The 27,312-nt window shown below is 24.1% G+C and overlaps 1 protein-coding gene across 1 annotated transcript in view; it reads right to left on the bottom strand.

Moving 5' to 3' along the window:
- Window positions 1–18,044, bottom strand: part of LOC129612354 (fasciclin-1-like) — a 123,949-nt gene extending 105,905 nt beyond the window's left edge. The window contains exons 1-2 of the mRNA XM_055525914.1: window positions 18,030–18,044; window positions 11,222–11,354 (exon numbers count right to left, since the gene is read on the bottom strand). Of these exons, the coding sequence (XP_055381889.1) occupies window positions 11,222–11,354; window positions 18,030–18,044 (148 nt within the window). The remainder of the gene's footprint in view (window positions 1–11,221; window positions 11,355–18,029) is intronic.
- Between the last annotated feature and the right edge of the window lie 9,268 nt (window positions 18,045–27,312).

A 27,312-nucleotide genomic window follows, 5' to 3' on the forward strand; every position in this document is an offset into this window, starting at 1 on the left:
CAACATCAGGTTTATTTTAAATTGTTCTTTATGCTTATATGAACATAAATGAATGAAATTATATGATGAATTAAAATAACCTTGGATCAAATCATTGCTTTGAAAAAACACTTTTCCATTAAATAAGTTAAGCCCTTTAGAAAAATGATCTTTTAATTAAATTATTTTCACTGATATCTCAACATATCAAAGCATATTTGATTGTTGCATAATACATCAATTAACAACATAGATCGAAATAGATCTGTAAAGTTGGAAAAAAATAGAACAATTTAGAATATAGAAATTTAGGGAAGCTTACATTTTCAGAAATATTAAGTGGCGAAATTGAAAATTGAAAATAAGTTTAAAGATAAAACATGTTTTTCTATTAAAATAAATAATTTATTATGGTCTGCAAGTAACTAAAATTTAAAACTTTTAGAAAAAACTGTCAAAAATGCGGGAAAAACTGGTCTAAAACACCAGTTAATTTACATAGGCATTTTGTCACTGTTATATTCGACTTTTATGTTTCACGATAGAAAAAGCAAGTTACTTTTTTATTTATTTGTGCTGTTTTCCAAATTGACATTTCGACATAATGAATTCTCAAGGAATTTCAGCTTTGTATGTTACATAAGAAATGTGTTACTTTTGTTGTTCTAGCTTACTTTTTTTCTGAAAATTGTGTAAATTTTTATAATTATATGAAATTTAAAAAGACACATACGTACATAATTTAAATTAAAAATAATGTAAAAAATTTAATTTCGATTTTATATAAATGATTGCAATATGTTTATTTGGGTAATCTTATAAGTCCAATAAAAAGGTCATACAAAGAGAATACATTCAACTAAAATTTTTTCATAATTATGCTGTTAATCTTCGTGAGTTGTCTTCTGTGAATTTTTGGGATGTCATTGTCGCATAACGCTTTTAATTTTCCTTTGAATACAACTTAATTTTTTTGATACGGGATAAGGTGAAATAGTTTAGTAAAATTAAATAAATTGAAGAACAACGGAGTGACGGTATGAGAAATTCTGAGTATACTTTTAATGAAATTCTGAGTATACTTTATGAATTTCTAAAATAACATAAAAGTTTATTTTGCTTTGCAAAGTTTTTTTAATTTAAAGTTGTACACAAATATGCTACTGATATACCGCGTACTACCATTATTTATCCTGTGAAATTTATTTAATCTGCAGTATAAAAATTTTATATTTATATTTAATGTAAGTTTTGTCCACAATAAATTATGTTTGAGAAAACATTTCATGTATTAAAAAGGTAGTCAATATCACTAAGCTAAAGATACTAAACGAAATAAATACAGTAATAACAAAAAACGATAAGTAATATAAAGCCCCGAAGGGTATGCAATTTTTGTGCTTTAAAGTTTTGTTCAATATTCATCGTTAGCTTCTGCTTTGAAATAATTATTGGTTTTTATATTCAAATTTTCCAATAACTCAATTGAAGAAAAAAGATGATTTAAATATTGAAATGCATATATGGTCAAGCATAAGTCAACACAAAAATTTACTTCTCAGTTTAAATATTGGATAGAAATTTACAGAGCTGCTTTTGCAAACTTTTCTAGCCTAATTTAAAAATGATTGTTTAAAAGATATAATAAAGTTTAAATGAAAAAAGAAATTTTGCTTCGAAAACATAGTATGGACTATAATTTTAATTAGTATAATGAAATGAAACTTTCATAACGCTTAAAATTTGAACATATTTGGAAAGGAGGAAATTATTATTTGAAAATTTTTAAATTAAAATTATAATTGAGTTGAGTTGATCGATGCAAAAGTATTTTACATTTAACAATTATAGCGCTGTTTTAATGTTATATGCGAATTGTTAGACGATTTTGCTAAAATATGATTCTTCAGTAATATATTTATGGTATTGAGATACCAGTAACATGGGAAACTACTTTACAAAAATAATTCATAAATAATATTACTCTCTTGAGTACAATAACCGATTTTAAACTTATGTGACATAGAATAGAACCGCGTATCATAGAAATACAATCTAAAAACTGAATTTCGAAAAAGTTGGTTATTTAAACGTATTATTCTTGTTATTTTTGAATTATCTCTTTTTTTATAAAGTCTGTGAAATACAAATAACACCATTAAATTTTCTTAAATTCGTTCACTTTTAGTAGTTCTATGTCATGTAGACTGCATATATATTTACTTTTGCCACTGAAATGGTATTGAAAAAAACTATTTGAATATGATTGCTTTAGTTTTTCGCCTGAGAAACACAAGAAATGAAAACAAAATTCAATTAAAACCATTTCATAGTTTTGTTCTTGCTTGAACCAGAATTAAGGCAAGTAAGTATTCCTGAACTATTTTTTCCAATTTATTAGTTTTCACAGCAACTTAATCAGATTTAATACACCGAAGTTCCAAATAATATCAAATTTTTTAAACAATTTTTTTTTAATTTTTTTTCAAGGATCACAAAATAACAATATAAAAAATTTTAAATAGCAAAGTTTTGAATCCCTATACAAAATTATAAGTTAAATATTTCAAAAAGATTCATAAAAAGTAAATATTATATAACATAATTCTGCTCATAAATGATGTTAAACAACACACATAATATACATGTACATGTGCACATTGGTTCACAAATATTCTATCATAATTCTATCCTTATTATAGCTCACATAAATTCTATCCTCATTATAGTTTTTGTAACATAATAATTATTAAAAACCAAAATATTAACAAAATAAAAATAAAAGTGAAAATATAAAAATTCCAATAAGAATACGTTAAAATCAGTCAATTATAATTTCATCCCAATAATTATTGTGCTTGTTGTTGAAAATATGTACACATAAAATTATAAAATTCAAACCCATTCATTATATTTATAAATTATATAGAATGAAAGGACCCCACTGACATTAATCAGGATTATAACTTATATGTGTATATATTTGTTCCTTAATGAAGCCATTATGTTTTGGTGTTTTTATCGGTGTGTTTTCTTTTCTTTATTTTTTTATTTTACTCAGCACTTTATTCTTGATATTAACAAATTTACATACACATATCCTTTTTATATATAATCCATAATATAGTATTTGTTATACCATAATATATTGTTATATATTAGAGTGTATAAAAATATTTTTGAAATCATTATAAACCTTTTAACTTTGACTTTAAGTAAGAGAAAAAGAGTAAAACAAAATTTACAAAAAAACCGAAAATACAAGATTTTTTAGATTTTTTTTTATTTTCTTCTAAAAATTATTCACAAAATATTTTTTATATTTTCAAAATATGCTTGAAGTAATTTTTGGTTCTTTTATTATAATGTCAAACAATGTTAATTTAATGGTTGTTTCAAGTGACATGAAAATTTGTGACAGACGATATATTAATTTAATGTTTTAGGGTTGCCAAGAGTCAGTCGTGATTAGTTTTTTAAAAATTCTTCATTATTCACACTAACTTAAATTCAAATGGTTTAAGGGAATGACTTAAATTCATAATTATTATTTACTCTGTTTGAATCTCAACTTATTTAATTAATAATAGCAAAAATTTATTATTTATTATTCAAATATGTAACAGCTAAGAATATGCACAGCATCTTCGAATGTTTTGTTTAAATTTCAAAATGTTAAAGGAATAGTTTTTTTTTATTATCACTGGCAATGCTAACCAATATTGGTTAAAGATGTAAGTATGTGGAATGTATTTTGTAAAAAATGAAATAATCTTATCGCATTTTTTTCTTGGTTTTGCTATTTTGTGAATCTTTCTCTTATGGTAGACTTATAATATTTTATTTTGCCAACATTTGTGAAGTGTAAAGAAGCTTAATAAAACTCATCTGAATACATGGTGTTTATTATCATTATGGTTGTTATAAAGATTATTTTTATAGCAAGGGTAATGATGGTTCAAGAAAAAGATTATAAGAAAATTATAGCAGAAAAAAAATACTATAAAATTTTGAAATTAATACGGTGGTGAATATTTTTAATAAGATTTTTATTTTATATTTTGTTATATAAGATTTTTATATAAAACATATAAAATTTTAATTATTTGAAGCAAAATTTATACTTAAATCTATTTAGACTGTGACCCTATTCCATAGGTAAATATTAATTTTTCCAGTAAAAATAAAAAAACAGGGTGTGTGAGACAAAAAAGCTGACAAATAGTTGCATATTTGTGAAACTGTTACAATGAAAACAGGATATGCTCGTATTCTTGATAAAGCATCTTTTTGAAGAATTTTTCTGTTTATATTAGAGAACGTGTAAGTGCCTGGAATGCGAGAAATATGTTAACAACGTAAAATATGAAAGTTAATTCGTCTGCAGCTTGTTGAAATTGGATATGATCGAGGTACTGGTTCGGGTACCTGCCGTACAACTTCAAAATTTATTTGGCATTATCTCAGAAACTACTGAAACTACAATATAATAATGGAATTTCGTGAAAACAAGTACATATATTGTTAGGGTTGTTGTGTGTGACAAAAATCTTTGAAATTTTTTGACTCCATGTGGTAGCTGCCACACAACTTCAATAGTAGTTTGGCCATATCTTAGAAAATATTGAAATTACTGTACTGAAATTTTGCATAAATTAATATGGTAATACGGCAACATAACGTCATAGTCTGTCGTCCGGGTATTTTTCTCGTTTTAAATTAAAATTGCATTTAAATCGTATATTAAAAAATTTTAGCGTAAACAAAGTTTATTATTGTCGGGTATAGAAACTCAACCTTAGTTAGATGCGACCAAACAATATAATATATTAAATATTATTAATTATCATAACATATAAATTAAATTGTGCATGTATGTTGAAATTACATAGTTTGCAACCTTAATTAAACAACAAACTCTTAAGTATATTTAATGTGGAATATGTGAATAGATTATTAATAAACAAAAATTTATTTTTCTGAAATTTGCATTTCAATTCACTTAATACACCGTATAGATTAGATTATTTCTTCGAAAGTCATGTTTGTTTCCACTTAGTAGAAGTCAAAACATAATCGTATTTTCTTGCAGTTTTACCTTTTGTAGTAAATACAAAAATATTTAACAATTACCTTATTTAATATTATTATTTTAATATTACACTTATTTATACAATATGTAATTATAAACATAATAATTTAATGTTTTGTTTTGTACATATAAAATTATTCAATATACATATATATTTAAAATGTATATCTTTTTGCATGACTAAACAACAACTAAATAAAATTAAAATTCAATAAAAATATTAACAATAGAACCCAATTTCGCTAATATAATTTAACTCTAGCCATTGTTTTAAATAAATTACCAAGAGTCATTTATTTGTTGCAATTACATGTCATTACCTTCATGTTCGCATAATTAAATAGAATTTTAATATTATTTAGATGCATGCAAAAAACGAAAATTTTAAATTCGTTACTGTTTTGAACCAATTTCTATAGTTCATAATTTTGGAAGAGATACGAAAGAATTTAAATAAAATTTGGAAAGGATATTTACATATTTTATTTATTATTAATTTCTCTTATTGTTTTATTAATTTCAACTATATTTTATGCTATTTAAGGTTCTCTTTAAAAATTAAATTTTTTCTATGAAATTAAATTTTTAATTAAAATCTTTATAAAATTGGTATGAAACTTTTGTCCTACAACATTTTGGGTATAGAACTACCACTAATTTTAATAAAATTTATTCCTAATTTTGGAAGGATTTTTTTTTGTATAAAATTTGCTATTGTATAGTTTTTGAATATTTTTTATATATTAAAGATAAAAGGTATGGAAACGTCACTGAAAATTATATATTTTCAAATACCTATTGTGATCACATACATATAAAAACAAAGAAATTATGATTTAATAATAATATTGGAAAATAATTTTAATTAAAAAATTTTTGATATTCGATTTTGTCAGTAAAAATCATTTATAGAATTTAAAATTTCTATTATATCGCAAATACAGGTTTTCCAACAATAATATTAAATTAAATGGTGGCAACCTAATTTTGGTGATAGTTCTAAAGAATATTTTTATATATTTATATGACATGGTGGAGACATTATAAATAATATTTTGAAATTAGAGGCATAATTCAAATTAAGTTTAGATAAATATTGTACATATATAAATAATAATTTTAATAGAAATGAAATTGAAATTTTAAAAAAAACTAAATGGAAATGAAAATATGAGCGAAGGTAAACAATAATTTTCAAATTTTTGATATTATAAAACAATATTTATGTATATGTTGCAGAAAAATATTAAATTTAAATTTAATGTCACTCAAAAAAATAAAAACTATTATTATTCTTCTGTTTTTCCTATATGGAATTAGTTTCAATGGAATTGTTTAAAATGATTATGAATTTAGGGTAACAACAAAAATTGCTTTCTTTACGCAAAATATGTGTACTTATATAAAAAATACTGGTTTGCCAATAAACCTTCACGTTTGTATTATACACATTATAGAAATAAAACAATTGAAAATAATAGATTCTTTTAAAAAACTCGTTGAATTTTAGTATAATTGTTCTTTATTTGATTGAACCACAAATATCTATTCATTTATTTAAAAGAGGCTTTAAATGTCATCCTATAATAATAAATTTTCTATCTTAAACATTTATTTTTAAATATATATTAAGTAGCTTGTTAAAAATAATTACTTAAAATTTATGTGCATTATGTGTTATACGCAGTATAACGAGAATAAATTAAAAGTTTTTATAGCACTTTTCAAAATTTCAAAAGTTTTTATAACCATCATTTTCTATTAAGATAAGCTGAAAGTACTTCTGAAATTTTATACTGCTAATATTAATAGTATATAACTTTAAATGGAATGGAAAATATTATAGGCAACAATTGAAAACTTTAAGCATTATTTAAAGTCTCGATATGTTTACTATTGGTTGAGGCAATGGATTTTTTAAGATTCCAATTTATTGTTCACATTATGGTACATTTGCTTTTTAAAACATTTTAATTTCATTACTCAAATAAGAAATTATAACTTGAATTACATTCAATATGACAAAAGGTTCATTTCAAATAAGCTTTGCGTACATTATTGATAAAATGTAGGTGATTAACTAAGCTTTCTCTACTACTATACAAGCATAATGTTTTTTTCATAAAAAATTCTATTATAAAAGTTTAGATAGAGAAGTAGAATTAATTATATAACGAAAATTAAAGCGTACTCGTATAAGTTTACTTAAAAATTACTTGTTAGGATGTTGCTACGATTGTCTTTTCAGTTAATTTTAAGAACTATAGAACTTCTCTTCAATTTTACTAAAAAAATGATAAAAATAAAATTGAAAAGATTATCAAAACAAAAACGAATTGTTTTTCCTGAAAAGATGAGAGACAAGAGAGATTTGTTTGTTAAAATATATAATTCAGTAATTTCACTAGTTGAGTGACTTACTATCATCGAATCGTCAGTTATTTGTCCGTTCAAGCGACTAAACCAACTAAACCAACCAAACACTACTGTCAACCAAATGATGATAGTAGTGTCAAATTGAATAGTACATACAAATATATAGTATATGATGAAGCGCTTCAAGTATTTGCCATGTAACAATTTAATTACATAGATCAGAAAATGTTTAAACAATGATAAAACTTGTGGTAAACTATGTAATCAAGGAATAAATAGAATCGTTAGAATTGATATTGAATATTATGAAAGTTATACTATAAACTGAATTCTATTCTCGTTAAAAAGAAAATTATTTGGGCCTGGTAATTAATTAGAACATGTGTAAAAAATTATCTCAAATATTCTGAATTTCAATTTCATTCCTTATTCATTTTCTCATTAAAGTAAACTATTTAAGTAAACTAATTTTTCTGTTTAATCAAATACAAATTATCTGATGTATTTTTAATTTATATAAGGACATTATAGGAAGGACCTTACGCAATTTATGCTCTTTTATTTATTTGCTTATCATCACCAATTTTCATTGACACCAAGGAACTCTTATTATTATTCCCGAAAAAAAAATGACATAATACTAATATAGAAATCCCATTTGTACACTCTCAGCTATTATTTGTAAATGGATATATGTATATCAATATATGCATGAATTTTATATAAAAAGTCAAATTAAATCAGGGATTTCTATAATAAAAAAAAAAGGATTTTTATATAGAAAAAGAAATCATAGATGTTGAGGAGAAATAAATTTCTATCAAACCTAAATTACCTTTTGTATAATATGTACTTAAGTCTTCACTGTATGTATATATGCATGTGTACAAAACACCAGAAAATAATCATCATAGTACGAAATTGCTTGGGTAAACAAGTTTTTCCATCTTGGGTAAATCAAATTTTATATTCGTCATGATATGATTACATACAATTTACATATTACGTATACCGCACACACATGTTTTTACGAAAACTCATATAGAACTATTTACTTTAATGTTATTATTAACGTAGAAAAAAAACTTACTATTCATAGCGGTAAAAACAGAAGCATGTATTTTGTATTTTAAATGTGCGTATGTTTTTCTTCTTCTCAAAAATATTTTAGCATAAAATATATACGTAGAGTAAATTGTATAAATTCAGAAAAGCTCTCTGAAAACTGTACTCCTCAACTCTAATATTGTTTCAAATATCAATATTCTTGGGAATGTTATATATATTCGAGTATATTGTGAAATAAATTGGATTCGGTCCATTAAATTTCGTTGAAGAATAAGTAGAAAAGTTGAAGATTATAAAAAGTGAAAGGATATAATAAAATAAATTCAGTTAAATGGCAGGAAGTTGTACTGATTGCGCATAATAAATTTTCTTACTTTTTTTGATGCCCGATAGCTAGCTTAAGTGTCTTGTTTCTTTTAGTCTTAATTTTGTAATATAATGGAGTCATACAACAAAATCAATTTTGAAAAATAGTTAAACCAATGTTTTCTAAATCAGTTAATTGAATATTGCTCAAATTTCATTGTTTGTGCTAAGCAAAATTGTTAAATTATAATTTTTAGTTCTTGTTTTTTATTAAGAAAAATTTAATTAAATAAAGTTGGGTCAAACCAATGGTTTGTATTGTAGCACTTTTCCCTTAAACAAGTGAAAATACTGCTTTTAAAAACAGTCTATGTATATCCACCACACTATTAAAATTATTTTCATTTATAAACGAAACTATTTCTAGGATTGCATATATTTAGGATGAACCATTTATGCAGTCTTTGAAATAAAGCAAAATTTAATATAAACAGGGGTTAACATAGTGCTCGATTTTAAGGGTTAATTGTGTGAGTTAAGAAAAATAATTATATTTTTTAATTTCATGGAATTTACTGTTAACTTTTTGCGTTTATAGAAATTTGAAAAAACTTGCGGTTTCAGAAATATAAGGTGTCAAAAATGCATATTTCACAAATTTCAAGAGGCCATAACTTGAGAGGGGGTGGAGATGGAAAAAAATTTTCTTCTAACGAAATGAACTACTTGTTAATGTCTAAAAGCTCCTAAAATTTCAAGCTTCTATAGTCTGGGGTCTAGAAGAAAAACGACATGAAAAATTTGGAAAAAAAGGACTTTAGATAACGGTAAATTTGAACGGCCATTTTGTTTTCCTAAAGTTTAACTATAGTATACCGCGGTAGGGGAAGCAAGTCACTGCCCTTCTGCGTTTGCAAAATTTCAAAAATGCTTATGGTTTCATTGCAACAAATAGTTAAAATAGGCCATTTTTAGTGCTTTGGGGGGGTATAACTTCTAGAGGGGGGGAGATAGGTAAAAATTTTGTTCTAAGAAAATAAGTTTCTAGTAAAGATCTATGTACGTATTAAATTTCAGCTTTCTATCTTTAAGAATGTAGAAGTTTTGTAAACAGACACACGGACAGACGGACGGACGGACGGACGGACGGACGGACGGACGGACGGACGGACGGACGGACGGACGGACAGAGTGAAACTAATAAGCACTTTTTTTCAAAAAATTTTTGGAAAAGTGCTAAAAACGTGACAAATCTTTAGTTATAGTTTTGATTATTCCAAAAATTTTTTAAGAAAATTATTTTCTTCTGGTATTTTTTGCAAGGTCATGAAGAATTTTAATTTAGTTTTTGATAAAAATTAAATATTGTTGATGTTAAGATTGCCACGGCACGTTTTGATAATGTTTTTGAAAATGTTTTTGAGGATCTTAGTTTTTTGAAAAAAATTTTTTTTTACTTATTTTAGTTTATCTAAACGAAGTTGAAGTAAATATTGAGACGCAAAAGAATTTATTAATAATTCAGAATAATTTTTGTTGTTTTGTAATTAAACGTTTAGAAAGTTGATTAATTTGAGTTATTGAACTTTTAATAATATTTCTAGGCATTATCATTTTAATAATATTCTAGGCATTATAAGTAAATTATAATTGTGTATTTTGAGGAAGTTATAAAAGATTTTATGCACAAATAAGTAATCATACATGATTTTAAAAATGAGTTGTAATTTCTTCAGATTTGCAGTTCTAGTGTGAAACAAATTAGAAGAAAACGGGGTAATTCTTCAATTTTTAATATTAATCTAACCTTATACAATATTTTAATGAAAATCTTAATATTATTCGAAAATATTGTTTTCTTTTGATTAAATTAATTCCATGCTTTCCTTTTAAGAATCACATGGATTGCATGAATAGTATTTGAAATTTGAAAATTTTTGAGCAAATTGTTTCTATGAAAATATTTAGATGCGAAACGAGATGTTAAATACACAAACTATTTGATAAATTATTTTGAAAGCCTTTATAGTTTCTAAACTATAAATTATATTATTTTTGGAGTTTTGGAGTGTTTTTTGGGAGAAGGTTTTTGAATCAGTGCTTTTACCAAACCCAAAGTAAATAAAGTTATTGCGATACCTGCCATAAATGAAACGTAACATTTTAAGTAATCTGATTTCCTTTTGATAATCCGATTTTATTCGACACAGAACTAACCTTTGAAAAAATATATATGCATATATCTATTTATATCGCAAAAGAAATAGAGTGACAAATTTAAGATAGACTTCGATAATACGTTCATATACGGATAAAACTATTTGTCGGAATATAAATTAGAACAAAATTTTAAAGAATTTTAATCTAAATATTTTCTTCTAAGAAAAGCGTTATACTTACACATATGATAAAGAACTTCAACATTGCTTCCTCCATAATTCTGGAAAGCTTTATTTGTTGGAACAAATACGGTTATTGCTCTTAAATACATTGAATTATTTGCCACAACATCTCGTTCAAGTAACTCTGAAAACTGGAAAAAAGAAAGTAGAAAAACGTAAACATTAAATTCAATTGCATTTTTGAAAAAGAAAATAAAATTGGTAAAAATATTTGTAAACTGTTTTAATTTCGTTTTAAATAACTTCCTGGAAATATATAGCAATAATGTAGCTTAAAAAAACGAGGAATTAAGTATAACCGTTATTATATAAGCCTTTATTTGTATAACAAAAGAACTTTAGTTAGAACTCAAAAATACATTTATACTATTATAAAAATACCCTGAACTACTTGAGTTATTATGAAAAACGAATTAAAATAATATTAATGTATTTAAATGTAATCAAAATAAGTTTTCAAAAAAAAAAAATTAATGTAAAAAAGTTTTTATAAAAGTTCGTCTTTGAAAATTTGTGCAACAAATGAGAATTTTCAAAATAAAAATCATTTCGACTTAATTTTAAAGTTTCCTGAAAAGCAGTAGTTGAGCTGTAACATTAAAAATTTTAATTTATTAAAAGCTCCTTATGGGAAAAAATTGTATTTCTGTCATATACGAGTTAACTGAATTATTATTATTTTACTTTTATAAAGCGAAATATTCGTCGAAAATAAAATTTATTTCATTAAAAATTAATTAAAACCGAAATTGTAGCAAAAATATAAAAACCAAATCAGATGTGGTCAGCACATAATCGACCGCAATTTTTATTGTCTAGATTATTAAAGTTTTCAGAAAGATTATGAAAATGCGTTTTAACCATTTTTTTCAATTTTAAAGACACTATTAAACTTTCAGTTAAAACATAAAACATTCCTCTTAGTAGTGTTTCCTTTTGCGCTATTCAAATTCTTTGAAAAGACCGCTCGTTAGTTTTGTCAACAACCAGAATTCAAATATAAAATTTCAAGAAATCCCCATTTCCTTTTCATTGTTTTAACATCCCGAATTTAAATATTAAATTTTAAGGAACTTGGTTGATTATTTTTTATTTAATTCACAAAAATGTAAAATCAGCCCGAAAAAAGGTGCAGCTCCCGAGTTCTGATATGTCCTAAAATATGATTAATATAAAATTTCATCAAGATGGTTTCAGTCCTACTTTAAATTTTAAATAGACGTAGTATACGCAAAAATAATGTAAGAAGAGGTCCTGTATTCATTGAATACATAGAGTTCATATTTAAGTTCGACTGGAAACTATTCGTACAATTCAGAAGCATCCATTGTATAATATAAAAAGTAAAGTTTACTAAAAATAAATTCCATTTAATAGAATTTCTCCATTTTTTTTTTGTAAATTTAATTTGGAAATAAAAAAAAATAAATTCTAAAATTTTGCTCTTGGAATATTTTTTTTCAAATTACAGAATACAGAAAGTTAAAATCGAACGTTGAACACAACGATAAACTAAGGTTATTTATATAAATAATAATTTTTCTTAAACAATAGCATTTCCTTACCATCCTTAAAAAAAATTTCGTCTCTAATAATAACAGGAAAGTTAGTTGAAGCAATTTAGAAAAAACTAAAGTTGAAGGAACTTCTTTTAATTGAAATTTTAAAAATTTAGCTTAATGCAATTTTATTTTAAACCATATTACTTCACTTAAATATCTAAGCAGTTTCATAAACCGAGTTCTGTCTGTACAACCCATATTGCAATTTATATGTTTACAGTAAAATAATTAAGAATGTTTTAATTAAACTCAAAAATATGTAAAACAAAATATAAATTTAATATTTTTGTATAATTAATTTAAAATTTTTGAAATGTATATATTTTCTGTATGTAAACTTTAACATTAATCTACCTATATTTCAATTTATAAGTTGCTAAATAATTATTGCAAATATTCACTGTAATTGATTACCAAAAATTTTACGAATAAATTACATAATATAACAAATAAAAAATTTGAAATTCATTTCGAATTCTTATATAATGTTTTACAATTACGATTCGCAAGATAGATACCAGTAAATTCAATAATTATTTTCCTAAATACAATTTAATTAAATCTAATTGAAAATTTTGTTTTATTTGAATTTGTGTAATTGGAAAACCAAAAAACATTCCTTAGTTTTTTTTGTAATTTTTTAATTATTAAAAATAATAGAAAATGCACCAGCTGCTAACATTTTCTACGTTATTGTTTAAGAATTAAGAGAAAAACTCCTACCTTTTATAAAATATAAAGTATTTAATTTTCAATTTCCAAAAGTTTATTGACGAGAGAAAAATATTAAGTCTTTTTTTATTTTTTGTTATTTACACAAAATATTTACCACATAACATTCATTAAAATAGAATAAATGTAGGCAATCAATTATTTTAACTATAGTTATTGGATCATTATTATACAGATTAGATGTATGTCTTCTATATTATTGCAAATCTATTTTAACCGATTATAATGTAAAATATTGTATTGGTATACCTATACAAATGTTATCATATTTTAATAAAATCAGTATTTTTCATTAATACATGATGAAATTTTCTAATTAAGGATTATAATAAATACTCACTGAATATGCATGTACATAATATGTACACATATTGTATATAATACAATAATTTTGAAAATATTTAGTATACAATATAAAATTATAAACATGGTTTATTGTAAAAGACGTTCTTTTATATAAGTATATTAGAAATATCTACTTTTGTTTATAAAATCATAATCCTATAGGCTATATAATACAATTTATATACAAGTGTATATTATATACATATAAAATTCTAAGGAAAATATTAATAAATTTCTTAAGTTTTTATTGTTAAAATATTTAGAATTCACAATATATGTATACATATATCAATACTCAAATTGTGTATAAACTAAAATCAGTATACTTGTATAACATTTATTGTAATACAATATGAAGATGAAAAAAGACATCACCAGCTGTGGCTGAGATGTTGTAATTAGATTTTATGAAATAATAAGGATTATCTCAATACATAATACATTTCTAGTCATAATAATATTTATATGTATATATGTCGGCCGCATTACATAGAATAAGGGAGGTTATGTGATGGCATCAAATTTTGCATATCGGAGTTTTCGGTCTAAAAGCACTTCTCCATGGTAGGGACGCTTAAATATACTATTTGTAGAAAGTCATCAGAGGTTTGCTGAACCGATTTTAAAGAAATTATTAAAGTGAGTTTATTCCGGCTATGTCATGGATAGATCAACTTTTGAGATACTTCAGGAACTGGATATTTTTGCGGAGCGACTTTACATTTTAGGCATATAAAGAAAAATAATTAACCAATTTTCTTCAACCTCAATATTTAAATTCGGGGTGCTAAAACAATAAATCTTTAAATTTTTTGGAAACATAAAGGTTCCTAGATCGAAAGGGCTGTTTTCATACTTTTTACCATATCTACCGAACTGATTTGTGGAATTGCTCAAAATTTAATGTTTGAGTTCTTATATTTACCGGATAATTGTTGTATTTTTCAGGGAATTCGGGTAGCACAAAACGAAACTCAACTAAGCGCCAAATTTATATTTTTCCATGTATGTTAACTAAAAGCTTACAATCAATTATGTGCTGACCACATATGATTTTTTATATATGAAATTTTTTGTGTATATATCGATAGAATATGCAACATATAGAAAGGATTACAAAATAATTTGCTATACTTTTTATTATACCTTTGCTTCCGGTTTGGTCCTTATTTTCTTGTATCATACACCATGATGAGGCATCATTTTATTTTCTTCTTACACTTACATATTTTCATTATATAGGAGATAACATTTTATATACATATATACATCCATTGTTTGGTGTGAAAGGATATTATAACAAAATATACACTTATTAACTCCTTATAAGAAATTTTCCTGTTCTTAAAAAAGTATTACACACATGTATATATACATAAACAATTAAGAGAACGAAGTTAATATAAATTTGGAATAAAGAAAAAAGCGAAAAACAATTATATCTACGTATACATATATATACATATATATATATATTTATAATAGATTTTAAGAAAAATATTAAGAAAATGAGTTGAAATAATTAACAGAAATTTATAAAAATCGTAATATGGGACTGACAAAAGATGTATAGAAGAAGCAGAAAGAACAAAAAATCAAACCCCAAAATGGAAGAGAATTCTGTGGATGACTGTGTGAAAGAGTTGAGGGAAATTCCTTATAAGGTAATTAATTATGTCAGTTTAAGTAATGCTTATTTTTCGATGCTCTCTTTCTCCTTGTTTTTTGCTGTTCAACTTTTTGTTTTGTTTTATTAAACGACACTATAATGTTTTCGATAATAAAGATTAGTTTGGATAAGGTTAAATATTATTATATAGATTAGGCATTATTATCTAAACCTTATTGTACAAAATATATACATCATTATTAAATATTATATAATTAATTATAGAGAATTTTAAGCTATTATTATGTTGAATTGGATATAATATATTATTATCTGAAATTAGGTAGAAATTTTTAGGAATTTTCTTTAGTGAAACTTTCAATTAATGAAGTAATTTATAAGTGAAAAAGATTGTATCATGACTCTTGAAAAAATGTTTTAATTTTCTTATAATTGATCGAAAAAATGTTTATTAAAAAATTGGTTATTAAAAATTGTGTTTTTCTGCTTATTAAGAGTAACTTTATCATGCTATCAAAATGTAAGTTCGATTTTGATTTCTATGTAAAATATATTTTTGCTTAAAATTAAAAACGTAAATAAAAATACATATAATTACATAGTTACAAATAACATACAGTTTCCACGAAATGTACGATTCGCATATTTTAAAATTAATATTTAATGCAATATTAAAAGTAGCATAGTTGTAAATTAAATAAATCTTTAAAATATCTGAAACTGAGTATTCACGTGGCTAAATAAAAATAATTCTTGTAATTTTTAAGTAGACTTTTGAAATTAAAATAATATTTGAAATAAATAATATCTGTGCTTCGTTTGCATATTGAAACTAATTGTGATTAGCCAAAACTGAACACAAGCACACCATATCGAGCAAATGAGTATCAGATAGATGAAAATGTTATTTTTGATTTGACGGAAAAAGACTGTTCCATTTTAAAATTTACGCATATACGCTTATGAGTAGTTTGAACACGTATAAATGGAGCGTAACTAATGTGTGTACGTTGTTGGAAAATTTTGTTTTGCAAATAATTACGAATTTCAAAAAACATTGCATAACTTAGAACGTATTTTAAAATTATTAAAATTGCATACATTTAGGATAACAAAAGCATATTTTTTCGATTGAATATTTAATAATTATTAATTTTACTCATAAATTATTTGTACTTTTATATGTTAACTAATAAATAACATGATAGTACAATACAATTTTGTAAAATTTCCTTTTATTCTTAGATATAAAAATCATATATGTACATATATTATGTGTACGTATACAATGTAATATCTAAAATAGTCACACGTCTATTACGGCTAACTAATTTTATTGGATAATAAACAATAAATTAAATTATCATGATTTTCAAAGAAGGAACACATACAACGACTATATGCATATTTATATATAAAATACGTATGTAAATATCATGTTTATATTATTATAATAAGTGATAATTTTATGCGCTCAGTTTGACACAAAATTTTCTCTAAAGCGATTTTCGAGAACACAATTTCTTATTATTATGCAAATGTTCATATGTTCAGGAAAATACACATATATATAATATTATAATAAAGTATTTTCATTATGACATGACAGCATATGCACATACACATATACAGTTGAATAATAATGATTGATCATTTCTAAAAACAAAAAATATTGTTCATAGGTGGCAACTTGAATGAAAATTACAAAACAAAAAGATTTATTTGCAAAATTGAGGAAAAAGTTTTTTTTCCTTCAATACTTGTGTGTGTGTGTGTGTATTTAAATAGGAGTTATAAAGTTTGTTTAGATTATGAAGGATTAAGATTCTTAAAATAATTTACTTTTACAAAAAAAAAATCATTAAAAACTTAACACCTTTTTGAAATTGTTTATTAAGCGTTTAACCATAAATTTAATTGAAGCGCGACATAAAAACAAATTTTCATGACTTTTTTTACTATCTTGCGTAGAATATTTTGAAGAAAGTAAGGATACTTATTGCTTATATTTTCTTGTGTTAAAGCAGAATTTTATGTTTTTTTTTTCAGAAATTTTTATATTTTTCTTTGACAGGATATAAAGTACTTTTTTTATTTTATGCTGGAACTAAGAATGTATTAATGTAGGAATAAATAGAAGGAAAAAAGAAAAAAGGATAATATTGTAAAAAAATATAAAAAAGAAGATCTTTGTTATCGGTATATGGAATTAAATCGAAGTTTACGTGATTTCCGCTTGAATAAAATATTGATTTGTGTAGTAAATTTATGAGACTTATGGTTTATTTTCTTGACATGGAATTTATGAAGGACGATGAGTTTTAAAATAATAAGACTAATAAAAAGTATTGAAATTATTTTTAACAACTTTAGGTCATTTCATTATTGTATTAGCAGGTGTCATTTTATTGCTGCCCATTGATAATGCAATTAATTTTTTAAAAATGTAGCTTTCATCTATAGTCTTTATATGATTTGTATTTAGTGGTATTTTATAGCTATGTGATTCGGCTTATGAGTTTGAGTGTTGAATTTACCAGTACTGAGGTCATTCTGATGTCTAAACACTCCACTCATATATGTACTTTGCTTTGTTTTCTAGCTTGCATTTGATCTTAATAATATTGATCTTAAAAATGTTTTGGTGGTGAACATTATAAACGATAATTCAAATAAATCTTACATATGACACTTAATCTGTAATGGTTGAAAGCATTCAAATAAAATATTTATTGTTTTCCATCTTGATTTAGGTACTTCAGGGATAAAAATTTTTTTTTTTTTAAAAATAATTTTTTGGAAATCATATGAAAAGAATTCAGGTCAAATAATTCAATGATAAACGTTTGGAATTGACATTTAAAACAGGACAAAAGGAAAATAATATCATAAAATGAGAGAATAATAAGGATTGTGTCAAAAGTTCAACTAAGCCTGAAATATACAAAGAAGGTGATGATAATATAATTTTTTTTGGATAATCTCTTTATAAACTGATTGATATCTTTTTAAAAAATTCATAAAACACGTTCATAAATTATAATTAGGTAAATATTTTATGTGTGTATTCAGGAGAGAATTGGGAAAAAAATGTCTTCTGAAGAGTTTATTAAATGGAAAAAGATTGTTTTTATTTTTTTTTTTTTGAATTTTTGATTTGTAAAACGTGACTATTTTTAGAATATATATTGTAATAATTTTCAAGAAAATTATTATAAAAATGTAATGGCAAATAATAAAGAAATGAACCTGAAGTACTTAAAATTTTTTTTTTGGGAAATCCTACTTGTTATCAATAGCTATCGATCATTCTTATTTACACAACATAATGAAAGGTTCTCGTTTGTCTATGTAGTTACTAAACAAATTCTGAATTTCCTATGTATTAAAATCACTTAAATAATTGCCCTTTCTCGACCATTGCTCAAACATTTCAAATTCTTTGAGAACTAGACGAGAAGGATAATCAACAACTATTCTTTTCAAAGAAGAGGAATAGTAATGATGGAAACAATATTTTGGCTACTACAAAAAATATAACCAATACGTTTATAGAAAAAAATATTAACTTTCTAATTTAAAATGTTTGTTAAAAAAGCAAAGAGAAAATTGACTGATTAAATTTTTTACTGGAACAAATACAAATTTTCCAAACAATTATGCCGAAATTTGAACTAAAACAATGGAAAAATGATTTTTATTAATAACATGGAACCGTAAATAATTATAAAAATAATCAGCTATTATAATTTTTTTATCGGATTTAGATGAATCACATTCCCTCTTCTTTTCCTTACATGATTAATTAACAAAAATTTGATTAATTAGAAAAATTCTCTCATAAAAATTCAATTTTTATTTCAATGGCTTCAGTAGTTTTTATTTTGAAATACTATACACTGTACATGCATAATTTTATTTCCCCAATAAAATGAAATTCTAATGAACGTGTGAAACTGTAGCACAACATTGTGTAAATGCAAGTATTACGTCGGCAAGAAGCATACAGAAAAATCATATACATTGTCACTAAAATTTTCTTTCGTTTTGTATTATTTTTTTCATATTTATGTCCAATAAACCCGATCAATAAATTGAATAATAAAAAAAAAATATCACATTTTTGTATAAGAAGCCATATTACATTTGGAATACAACAAGAAAACGGGTTATATTTCTAGGTGGACTCAAAAAATCGTATACTAATTTTTGTAAATCAATATAAAAATAAAAATTTTAGTAAAAGAATAAAATATAAGGAATCCGTTTTAGGTATTATGCCAAAGAACAAAACAGTGACGAAGAACAGTGATTCAAAATAAAAATTTATATGAAAAATTATATTGTGTAAAGGAAATCGAACAATATGTAAGTAGGTAAAAAGATAATGTTTAAAAAATAACAGGAAAACATAAGTTATTAGGGCAAATGGATTATATTTCGCGCCGAATATCTTATATTTAATAAAAAGACAAAAAATGTAAGCAAGTGAATTAGTTGGTTATGTAGATTTGTGAGTATAGTTTGAAATGAATTAAAAAGGTTTTGTTATGGTAAAAATATATGATGACATTTGATACTTGCTAACTTAGTTATGATAATAACGATTTTGTTACTTCAGTTTTTTTTTTGCTTTTGTAAAAGGTAACAACACTTTAATTTACAATGAACCGATCAATAGCTGTAGTATTGTAAAATGCAAAATTTCAATTAAGGTATGCAATTGAATTACGTGGAAATTTGCTTTATAAATAATATTCAATGTATGAAATTAATGTTAAAAATGAATAAACATAAAAATTTGGAAAGAATAATAAATTTTGGTACTATTATATTGAAGGAAAAAAAGAAGATACTTTGCTTTATTCTGTCCTACCATTCGCCGAAACATTTACGAGTAATTACAAATAATCAACAAATTTTAAGCATACAAAAATGCGCCTTTCAGGAAAACTTATTTCTCTCTCAAAAAATCGCTGTACTCAAATTGGATTCAAACTAATGATTTACTAATGTCTTGGCAAACGTTGAAGAGGTACTGAATTAACTTCATGAGGAGGAAATGTTTTTCGATGAGAAGAAGCTGTATAGTTTTCTAACAATATCGAATAGGAAAACACATTCACACTGACCGATTAATATCCTATAAATAAGACATAATTTTAAATAAAAGTTTTTATTAATTTCAAAATTTCATTGCTTAATAATTTAGTGTTTAGTTTTTTGAATTTACTATTCAAATTGTAGAAAATTGAATAAATTACTCGTTTTTTCTCTGTTTTAAATAAAAATATATGGTATGTACTCGTATTATAATCTGGATTTTAAAATTATATTTGAATACAAAGCATTTTCCCTTGAATACTATAAAAATTTATTCTATGATAATAGTTAATTTCCTTTAGAAATATTCAAAAAATCCCAGTTGAATTCTTACGATGTTAACATTAATTCTTATTATCTCTGTAATGGTTTCAAAAATTTTCAAATTAAATGTGTATACCCGAAAAAAAATTTTATAAAAAATTTTACTTAAAATTTTAACTTTATTTAATAAAAAACAAAAAATCTTTTATCTACAATAATGTTTTTTGAAATTATTAAAATTTAAAAAAAAAAATCACCACCACGTTTCATTTCATCATTATTATTCTCTCCAATCAATGTTAAATCAATATACAAAACATGTACAACTGTACACGTAAATAATATCCCCGGTGATAGAAGATATAGGAATTGATTTAGTTCAAAATCAAAATATACGCAAACGATGGAATAAAGAAAATTTCTCAATAAACTTTTTAATAGCAGCATGGGAGAATAACAAAATATAAATATAACAAAGTTTTAATATCCTTTAAGTCTTTTTATTATCTTATACATATATATATGTATGCAATACTTATATATGGGTATAATAAAATGATGGCGCCAAAGTTTTCAGTTTATCAGAAATTATCGAAAAAAGAAAAACAGAAAAGGAAATTAAAATATTGAACCAGTTTATAAGTGACAACTTTTTCTTTCAAATCAATAATTTTTGCTTTGGTGCCATTTAATATTCTACATATAATATGTATATATATATCTATATATATATATAGAAATTTTATCATTCATTATTATTGTTATATAATATTTATCTTTTTTGTGAAAGGATCAATTTTATACCATAACAAAGTTTATATCCTTTTCAATTACGTCATAGTAAAGTATAAAATATTTTTCTATATACAGTTGTATTTATACAATCTTTTATAATCAAAAGATTGTAAAAAGTATTCGACAAAAAAAAAAATTGACTTTGTGACAATCAAATCTATGTATTGGTGGTAATCAAGTAATTTTCCGATATGAAAAAAAAATAATGAAACATAAGAAAGTTAAATCACAAATAAAATTGTAGAATTTTGTTATAACGGTATATACTGTATAATATTTTTTTATCGACTGTGAATTGACGGTACTATAATGGAAGGTACTAAAATTAGTGAATCTTTTCAATAATAAATTTGGACCGAATCAATAGTTTGTAAAGTAGCACTTTTCCTTTGAGCAACACTTTTTTAAAGAATTAGTCTCCTTAAATTATTTTATTGGAAGACCAAAAGAATTTATTATGAAAAAAAATATTGCATACCTTGTGGAGAAAAAATTTTCTTCGAAAAGTATGCAACATCTGTTATTTTCAAAATAATAAATGACGAGTTCAGTTTAGATATTAACTTATTGTCGAGTTAGAACGTTAATAAAATGAGTTAGGAAAAATAATTTAATTGTTTGAAGACAGGACACTAACGGTTAGCTTTTTGTTTTTACAAAAATGTGATAATTATTATAAGGGAAAATTTAATTGGAAAAAAAATTTCCTTTAACGAAATAAATCATAAATCTCTAGAATATGGTAAAAAACTTCTACAGATTACCATCTTCTCGAAAAATACTGTTAAAAATTTGAAAAAATGGAGTTACATATTAGATGGAGTAATGTAAAATTGTTAGACTTTAGCAAAAATTTTGGAATTTTAATATTTTACTACACTATTTGGGATAATAGAAGCAATTCGTAGCAGTTAGTATGCAAAATTTCACCTTTTATCTTTTATCTGTAGAAATTTTCTAAAAAACAACTGGACTGTAAGACAGACAGGCAGACGAAGGGACGGATGAACAGAGTGTACCAGTTTTTTTCCAAAATTTTATGAAAAAGTACTAAAACCTATGTATGACAAAAAAGATTGAAGTTTTTTTTTGCTGAATTTACTCTTAATGGTCCATTTTTCTTTTATTAATTGGTATTGATTTGAAACGTATTATTTTGAACTTGAATGTACAGTTATGATACGATATAAATAATAATTAGGTTATTATTAAGGTGATTTAGAGTAATCAAGTGGAGAAAAAAAATATTCAAGCCATCTCATAACTTGTTTTTGAATTTATTTGCTAAAGGATCAAAAGTTTGAGACTTTTTATTATGAATTTCACTCTCTGTGGAAATAAACTCTGAAAATATTTACGCCATTGGTCTCAATAATTTGCTGAGGGATTTATTTAGTTACTCAGCAAATATGTGGCTTGAATTCCTGAATTGTCATAGATTAATTTGTCACAGATAATTAGGAAGAATTTGTTTTCATTAATAAATATATAATAATTTTTAAACACCATTAAATTCCATTCAAATATTTGGTAGTATTTGGATCAGTTTCGAATTTCTTTAATTTTGTATTACGAAAGCCTCAATACATTTCAACAATATATTCATAAATTCAAGTGATGCGTTTACAAGTTTAGGGGTGATTATGTTAGTTTCATAAATATACGTTAGAAGTGAGTATTTGCAAAATCTAAAAAATTTCAAATTTTTTTGAATTGATGTTATATTAGCTTAAGCATAGGTGAAGATATTTCGTTTTAATATGGCGTATATATTTAATTATGTTATTAATATCGAATTGAGAAAACATATACTTCTTCTTAATTAACATAAACTAAAGTATTTAAATTACTACAAGTTCTATTTACAATTTGAATACAGTTTATTCATATGTCTACGAAACATCCGAATAATTAATAATAATACCTTGGTCTTGCCTAACTACAATCTGTTTTAATCTAACAATCAATCTGACTAGTATCAAACTAGTATAAATCTGACATTCAGTTCGAAATTTTTGTTTGGTCAAATTTCTTAATTTTTAAACATGGTTCAGCTGAATCGAATTCCACCATAATTACTATTTAACAGCCAATTGTCAAAATTGTGTCTTATTTATAAAATATTTCAGATATCGGCAGAAGTATAAAACTTGTCGGTAAAGTAAAATAGCTAGTTTAGTATTTTAATTAAGTAATTATCCATTATTCCTTGTGTTTCAATTTTCTTTTTACAACTCTATTGAATAATTAGTATTTAAATTATCTATTTGTGAAATAGTTACAATAACTTAATTATAGTTATAAAAAGTTGTATGAATAATTAATGGGCGTATATGATTTTCCTTTGCGCACATATAAATACACATTTATACATATATACAAAATCAAATTAAATTTTTTGTATCAGAAATTAGTAGGAATGAACGGGATAAGAAGTAAGAAAATAGAAATTTTATACAATTATTCGAAATGAGAAAATCATGAATTGAATGAAATGACATTTATTGAGTTTTGAAAAGGCCGCAGCTATTGTGTATGAATATTTGATTAATTAAAAATTTAATTATTGAAGCAATGTGAGTTATTAAAAACTATATTTAAAGTTTCTTAAATTTTCATAATTTTTTCCAATGTTTGCCTGTTCTCTAGACATTCTCAAATTATTGCGTCAATTCTTAAAGTTTTTCTTTTCTATTTTAATATTTAAAATCTGTTTCTCTTATTATGAAAGGGAATTAATAGAAGACTCCCAAAGCAGCATTTTAGACAAATTAATAAAATAATTAACTTTAAGGATAAAATTTTTTTTCGATTTCGACTTTAATTTAAAAATTTCTTTTTGTACGATAAATTATGGTTTTTCCTTTTTTTTTAAAAAATAGTGAAAGAGAAGTGTCTCCGTTAAAAAGTTAAGTTGGAACTATTCAAAATAATTTTCCTGTAATATGCATTTCATGTGCCATACAAAAATTTAAAATTATTCGTCAAAGTTAAGCGTAACGTTTTGTAATATCCGGGATAACTTAAGGGTAGAGAATCTTTAATAATCTAAAAGATAAAGGCGTGGTGGTTTAATACGTTAAATTTGTAATGTGTTATCCGATTTCTAAATTTTTATTTCTGTGTAGTACAAAAAGAGTTGGAGAGCTCAAATTTACTCTTAAGCTTATTGTCAAAATATGTAGATACAAAAATGAAATATTTCGGCTTCTCTTATAACTTGTCTCCAAAAATTTTTGTTTTTCCATATTAAGTCTTGTATAATCGCAAAATTTGAAGAAAAATTTTATAAATATTCAAATTTTAGAATTTTCATGTACCATATATGCATCACTGTAGCAATACAATGGACACTTTTAACAAACTTGTAAATTAAAAGAGTTGTGGTGCGGTTTTGTGCGAATTTCCCAAAATAATCTTAATGAAAATAATTTTCAAATGTCCTGTTTTGAGAAAATTCATTCCTTAAAGAAGAAACTTTTATAATTTCCTTGTAATTTTTTTTTTTTTTGCAAGTTTTTACAAAACAAAAAAATCTTTTTTTTTTCACACTTATTTCGCTGTAAAACGCTCTGAAAAAATGCATTTTTTTTCGTTTTATATAAAACTGAAAGGCAAAGGAAAACTTTTATAGCATGACATTTATTATTTATAAATTAAACTACCGAGAAAAATAATATTCTCTTAACTCTAAACTTGTTACAAAATACACAAAAAAAAAAGTTGCTCTCTTTTAATTTTTTTGTTTCATTTTTTTTTTTTGTAAGTAAATGAAAACTTTTAAAATTTCGCGTTAATTCACTCTATTTATTAATGATTTCTGTGTATACGTTTGTAAATTTTGTAACCAACTAACTATTCAAAATAGTGTTTAATACAAGGAACAATTTTCATTACCTCTCTGTTAAATTTACTACTTTAAGGACTTAATTCATTTGTTTTCTTGTACGAAAAACAACAGAAAAATTACAAAATGAAAAAAAAGTAGTTTAATATCTTTGTGTGAGCCGGAACAACATCACAGCACAAGGTACGATTTTGTTGAAGGCTATATATATATAAATAGGTGTTGTAAAAGTGATGGCGCACAAAGCAATCGAGGTGTCTTTAAACGTACTTTTAAAAAAAAAACAAATATATGAGAAAATAGTTGAGTTTTTCCTTAAAGAAAAAAAAGCATTAAAAATTTTTTTCCGCACAGTTTCCTCAATTAAAAATTTTTGTTTTTTGTTCTTTTGATGTTCCTTTCAATATTTCAAAAAAAAAAATGAAAAGTTTTTTTACTTTTCACTGAGCTGAGCGTTTTTATTATTTGATTTTTGTTTCACCGTGCAACAACATCGTGAAAACTAAAATTGAAAAAGAAAAATCGAAAGATTTATAATTTAATAATAAATTTTCGAATCAAAGAAATAAAAAGTTTTCTTTCTTGTTTTTGTTGTATTGGAGGTGAGTTAACAATAAAATAAGTGTTAAATAGTGTAAATTAACTTTAAATTTAAAGTTAAAAAACGATAAAAATGTTTACAGCAATTTTATTTTTCTTATTTTTGTAATTATTATAAAGAAAACAGTTTTAGAAGTTAAATGAAGTAGAAATTGAATGCGGTTAATAATAAATTTTTTTTGAATGTGTTTAATATTCGGTTTGGAGTACATATGCAATTTTTAATCTTACAATTTTTTCATTACTTACTTGTGTTCTACTAGTATGCACCCATGCAACTTCAGGCTCGAATCTAATCAAGCAATTAAAACGTTTGTTTAAAGGACGCAATAGTTTGCACCTGTAACAAATTTCCAATCAAGTGATAAGCCCCAGATCTTAATGTACCAAAAATGCATTTTGTTTTAAATGGAATTAAAATACTTATTGGCAAATCGTCCTGCGCCTTTTTCTAACACTTTATAGCAACTTGCCCAAAAAAGTAACTTGCTGTTTTAACTTTCTTATTTCTCACACAGAAAAATTAATGGTGTAAGAAAATCAGCCAGATGTCTTGTGTAGAGATCATTGAACATGTTATTTTTTTTTTTTTAATATTGTAAATGCACAAAAATCTCACATTCAAAAATATTATTTTTACTCAAAAATATCTTTACTTATATACTTACATTCGGTTTTGTATTAACAAAAAAAGGTTATATGTTCCGCTTTATGACTAAATGAAAATACAATTTTGGCGTTACAGGAAAATTTAATTTGAAAAAAAGGAAAGAAATTAAGGAAAAGATATTCGAATGATTACAATATTGAAAATTCACCTGATGTTGAACTTATGATTGACTATAAAAAGGAAAAATTAAAATTAATTTTTTAAGAATTTTTTTAGGATTTTAGAAAATTGGGTTACCAAATGCTTTGTGTGATAAAAACGTATAACTAAAAATTTCTCGATTATCATAAATTGAAGTGCTTTATCATATCTTCATAAATTAAGTTAAACTCTAAACCCAATGTTGTTATTCAAGTTTGTTAAGCCTTTTAGAGTTTTATATCCCTTCGGTTAGAATTTGCTCATTGTGCTTTACATTGAAGTTATTCTAAGTAATTGTAAGTATTATAAATTTTAAAATTAATTCACTTACATAGATTAAGATATTCTTGAACTAAAACTATGTCAAACTGTAATTAATGCATAAGCAATTCGTTCGACA

Source organism: Condylostylus longicornis, unplaced genomic scaffold (assembly GCF_029603195.1).
Source record: "Condylostylus longicornis isolate FDR11 unplaced genomic scaffold, ASM2960319v2 ptg000004l, whole genome shotgun sequence".
In the NCBI taxonomy this organism is placed as follows: Eukaryota; Metazoa; Arthropoda; class Insecta; order Diptera; family Dolichopodidae; genus Condylostylus; species Condylostylus longicornis.